Below are 5,190 nucleotides of genomic sequence, written 5' to 3'. Positions count from 1 at the left end.
TCGAAGTCATCCCGCGTCTCCAGCTCCTCCCCGCGACACGATTGGCGGCTCCCCCGCGCGTCTACCAATGAGTAACCGTTGTTCTCGTGATGTCACCGGGCGCCGGGTAGATCGTGGTGCCGCAGGTTGCCAGAAGCGAAAGTGAAAGCGCTGAGAGTGGCGCGGGGGGGAGGGGAGCTGGGGACAGGGAAATCCCGGACACCCCAGGTCTCTTCGCCCACCCCCCAAACCTCCGCGTTTCTCGGCCTTGCCGTGGGCTGCAGTGGTGCTCGGGGACAGCAGGGGCACCCACTCAGTAAAGGGGCACCCAGGACATATCCCCGTCAGGGCTGTCCCCAGGAGCGGGGCAGCTGGCATCGGGCAGGACCCCACTGGGGGCCGTCTCCATCACCACCTCCTGCCCTCCACCCACAGACCAGGCGGGACAGGGACACTCAGCCAGTTGTCCGTGGCCATGCCCATGAGGCTTTTGAATACGCCCAAGGACGCAGACCCCACCAACCTGTGCCAGCATGTGGTTGCCCACACCATGAAAATTTCCTGGTGCTCAGATGGAGCCCCCTGTGCTCCAGCACCCTCGTTGCCTTCATTACCCTCGCTGAGTTCTCTCCAGGTTTCTCTTGTGGTGGGGAGCCCAGCACTGGGCCCAGTGCCCCAGGTGTGGCCTCACCAGCACTGAGCAGAGGCGAAGGATCACCTCCCTTGGCCTGCTCCAACACGGCTCCTGCTGCAGTAGTCCAAGATACTGCTTGCTGTGCAGCCCAGGCAGGCTGTAAAGGCGTGTGGAAGGAGTGTGTCTGCTCCCTAGGGGAATCTGGCCAAGGACCTCCTTCACTGGGATGAGGAATAATAAGAAAAAGAGTAAGCCATAAGTTAGACCTGAAGGGGACATAAGCCTGACTGGGCAGAGGGGTGAGAACCAAAGCTGGTCACTCATACTGACTGGTGGGGGCATGGGAGAGCGAGAGTGTTTCTTCCAGCAAGGTTGCTTGGAGACCTCATGCATTGGAAACCAATGGAAAAGGGGAAAAGCAAGCAGAAACCAACCTCTAGCTGGACACAGACCTGACAGAACCAACATGGGCATGGTGACAAGAAAGGAACGTCCCCATCATACTCTGTGTTGGCAAGCAAGCGAGCAGAGGCGCAGCTTCCAGGAAGATCAGCCTGGACTTTGCAACTGATAAGATGTGAACCAGGAGCACCTTGGACTGGGAGTGGTGTGGGACTGGTGGGGGATGTGCAGGGCAGGGGAGCAGAAGGAACAAAGATCTACAGAGGCAGAAAAGGAAGGAAAGGGGCCAGCTGTGTGTGAAATAGGACCCATCAGTGCTTGTCTGGCTGAGCGCTGTGCCCAATCACCACTCTATCCTGTCTTCTTGTAACTTCTCATTAAACATTTTCTTCAGTTTAGGGACTGGGGTGAGGGTGAGTGAGGCCAGTGCAGGGCTCAGTGCCAGCAGCTGGTGTAGGGTGGTGAGTCACAGCCCATGATCCTGGTGCTGGCTGCTGGGATCAAGAGTCTCTGTGTGTCTGTCCATGGGACCTGTGCTCAGTTTGGCTGCTGGCTGACCCTCAGAAAGTGGCAGCTGCTAACCTCAGCCTGAGCAGAAGTGCCAGGTCCCTGGGCACCCGGCTGGCCTCCAACATCTGGGCAGGATGGCACTGGGTGTTCCTGCCTGTCCTGCTCTGTACTGGTTCCAGTGACCAGGCAGGAGGGTTCTGGGCTGCAGCAGCTGGAGGAGGTAGTCAGGCTCCTGCCATCCCTTAACTCACCACAATCCAGCCCAGCCCAGCCCGTGGTGTCCAGCAACCAACTGATGTGGGTTGGAGCAGGTAGAATAGCGTGTAAAGTAAAGAACAGTAAAATTCGAGCATCTTTGGCAATTTTTATTGCTGACCTTCCATGCAAGATTCCAGGACTTCAAACCATTAAAAGCACCTTTGATGGTAATTGTTGATTCCTTGTCACAGGACGATGAGGATTTCAGGTCAGCGTCAAGACAAGATCCTATCCTGTGACATTACAAAAGCAGCCCCACTGGGGTGTGATTGTAATATCAGCTGTAATTACAACTGCTTCTTATTCCCACCTGCACTGAATTGCTGGTGCACTGTAATGCACCATGGGGCCAGTATTGATGTGATGGGGTATTGATGCCAGTAACAATTTAAGTTTGTATTGTTAACTTTGTCTTGTGGTAAAAGCTGTAAAATCTGTGTTTCAAGGCAAGGGCAAGATGATCCTGGCCTTGAGGAACTTGTGCAATTCTGAAATAGACAATATCTCCACCTAGTGTGAGGATAGGCTTATTGCACACTGGGTAAGGAATCCAAACTTTCTATTCGACAGCTACATGAGCTTGCTTTGACAGGCTGTGGCTGATAATTTAGAGCTTCAGGGAATAAGTAGGATGACTTGGGTTGATACCAAAATGTTTCATGGATTGGTTTTACTAAGCACTAGAATTCAGTATCGAGTGGTTTTGTTTGTTTGTTTTTTGACAATGCCAGCAATCTATTGCATTGTCCACTTGAGATGTGGTATTCATAAACTGGTCAATACAGTTGTCAATCAAGTTGTTGATAAATGACACGGGACTGGGAGGATCTGTGGATTCCATCAAGGGTGGAGAGGCCTTGCAGCCCAAATTTGGGAGAAACAATCTGCAGCCAATAACACAGGCTCAGGCGAGGATCTCATTGAAGCAGCATTTTTGTGATTGCCATGGTGGGCATCCTGCAAGTATATCATAACCTTATATTCCCTATTAGCTGACACTTGATTCCCCCCCTGTTTCCTCATTGGCTGAGTGCTACAGGTTCACAAACTACGCGACACTTATTACTATACCATGTGTGTACAGTTTTATTTGACCATTACCATGGCAACCATTCCCTCCACTGTTAAGCCTGCACAAGCACTTTTGAATATGCAAGGTTAGTGGAAGTTTCTACTGCAAAGACACTACTTTAATTCTCACAGCAACCAGCGATTAGGACCTGAGGAGATGGCTTGAAGCTGCAACCGGGATGGTTCAGGCTTAATATCAGGAAAAGGTTCTTCACTGACAGAGTGGTCAGGCACTGGAACAAGCTCCACAGGGGATATATCACAGCATCGTGCCTACCAGAGTTCAAGCAGTTGGCTAACACTCTCAGACACAGGGTCTGATTTTTTGGGTGGTCCTTTGAGGACCCAGGAGTTGGACCCAGTGATCCTTGTGGCTCCCATCCAACCCCAGCCCCTCTGTGATTCTCTTTCTCCTGACCAGTCCTGGCAAACAATGAATTCACTCAGACAGAACAGGCCCCTCCTGTACTGATTTGTAGACTCACTGTGCCGAGCTCTTTCTGCATGCAACTCCAGCCTCCATCGATGCCTCGCCAACTTCCCTATGCAGGTTTTCTGGGCAACCCTGACCCACCAGGCCAGGATAGGAGCACCTTGCCCACCCACTCCCACCCGCCACTCCAGGTCAGACACCAGGCACGCTTTATGGAAATCATGGAGCTGTTTCCTTTGTTTGAAGGTGTGCATAGCCAATTGTGCTCTGGCTTTGCTCTTGAGGTAGCTGATTGGAGATGGGAGAGGTTGAGGGAATGAGGCTGCATCCAGCTGCAGCACAGAGTGCCCATGGGCCTTCTGGTCCCTCATGGGCTGAAGTAGAATGGTTAGACACTGGGGTTGCTCCCTGCAGGGACAAAAAGAGACAGCGTCATATGGGGCCACTTCTTCATCCCAAACCTGCTACTCTGAGAGTTTCCCCAGGGAAGCCACGGATCAGTTGGGAACAGCAACACCCTGATTGCAAGAACCACAGGGGGACATGACAAGCTGGAACCCCAAAACCTCCCTCGGGCTCCTGCCTTAACCCCCAGCCTCATACCTGTGCTTGAGTTGTTAGATCCCCCTTCGCTGCCTGCAAAAGAGAAATGGCCGTGAGCCCCAGCCCAGGAGCAAGCACAGGAAGGGCAGCAGCACCACAAGTGGAACATGGCACTGCTGTGCTGGGAACCCCAAGAGAAACCAGAGCCCCAGGACTGCCCTAGTGATGGGCAGATGCTGGGGACATTGCTACCTCTGTCACTCACCTGGTGCCACATTGTAGCCCTTCCCCTTCTTCCCTGCAGACAGAATAAACCATCAGCACCAGCCACATGTCACGGCCAGGCTGGGGGACCTCCCAAAGGTGCCCCAGCTCCTCATACAGCACCTCCAGCCCCTGCCTTCCTACCGCACCCCTCTGCATCGCCCGCCCAGGCACATTACCCTGCTTGCACTTACAGACAGCAAATCCAGCCAGGGCAGCGATGACAGCTATGACAGCGACAGCCACCCCCACCACAATGGGGATCAGGTTGGACTGTGACTCTGGGGGAAATTAGGGCCATCAGCAAGAGAATGGGGAGCCCCTGAACATCCCATTCCCATGCATCCCATGCTGCTTGGCTCACCCCATGAGAAGAGGCCGGGCTGGGGCAGGCTGGCATGCTCCACTCGGCACTGGTACTTGTTCCTGTCCCCCGGCAGGACATTGATGGTGGCCCAGGCATGGTATGTGCCATCACTGTTGGGCACGATGCTGCCCTTCTGGGTCTCCTGCTCCTGGACCATGCCATCCTTCAGCCAGCTGATGGAGATGGGTCGCGGGTAGAAGCCGTGAGCACGGCAGGACAAGGTCAGGATCTTGTTGGCCTCCATCCCGGACACTCGGACCTCAGGGCGCTCTGGGGAGGGGGTGGCAACAAGGGCCAGGCTGAGCTCCCTGCACTGGCCCTGCTCCTGCTTCCAGCCTGGTGCTGCATCCCCCCTCACTCTCACCTCTCCTCTCCAGCATGTCCTTCCCATAGCTCATGTATTTCCTCAGCCACTCAATGCAGGTGTTCTCCAGGTAGTACTTCATCTGCTCGGCAACAGTCCCTTCCTGCTCCCACTTCCTCTTGGTGATTAGTGCTGCAGCGTCCGCTGCAGTGAATGTCAGCGCATCTTTGTCCAAGGCAATGAAGTCTCTTCCTTCATAGCCATACTGATTAAACCCCCTAATACTACCATCCTCGAGGAGGTCACAGCCAAACATGTGCTGCACTGTTTGAGACCCTGAAAGACAATGAGGGAGAGGGGGTGAGGGGCTGCCACAGTCCTGGCCCTTTAATGAAGTGCAGACCCGACTGGCAGTGCATGTGTGT

The 5,190-nt window shown here is 54.1% G+C and overlaps 2 protein-coding genes across 10 annotated transcripts in view; one reads left to right on the top strand and one right to left on the bottom strand.

Annotated features, from left to right (window-relative positions):
• The window catches only part of LOC116500231 (zinc finger protein 208-like), a 437,615-nt gene that overhangs the window by 133,280 nt on the left and 299,145 nt on the right, over positions 1-5,190 (top strand).
• LOC116500245 (class I histocompatibility antigen, F10 alpha chain-like) overlaps positions 1-5,190 on the bottom strand; it is a 51,816-nt gene that overhangs the window by 40,222 nt on the left and 6,404 nt on the right. For 5 of the 9 annotated variants that reach the window (XM_032205163.1, XM_032205164.1, XM_032205162.1 and 2 more), the window contains exon 5: positions 4,908-5,101. The exons of 3 other annotated variants lie outside the window; for them this stretch is intronic. In XM_032205163.1, the coding sequence (XP_032061054.1) occupies positions 4,908-5,101 (194 nt within the window). Of the gene's footprint in view, positions 1-3,519; positions 3,696-3,890; positions 3,924-4,095; positions 4,129-4,273; positions 4,376-4,458; positions 4,732-4,825; positions 5,102-5,190 lie in introns of those variants that run through there. One more of the 9 variants, XM_032205174.1, reaches the window with a different exon arrangement.

The sequence above is a fragment of the Aythya fuligula genome, chromosome 33, assembly GCF_009819795.1.
Source record: "Aythya fuligula isolate bAytFul2 chromosome 33, bAytFul2.pri, whole genome shotgun sequence".
Taxonomy (NCBI): Eukaryota; Metazoa; Chordata; class Aves; order Anseriformes; family Anatidae; genus Aythya; species Aythya fuligula.
The sequence above is the reverse complement of the archived record's forward strand: the minus strand, read 5'-3'. Positions and strand labels throughout refer to the sequence as shown.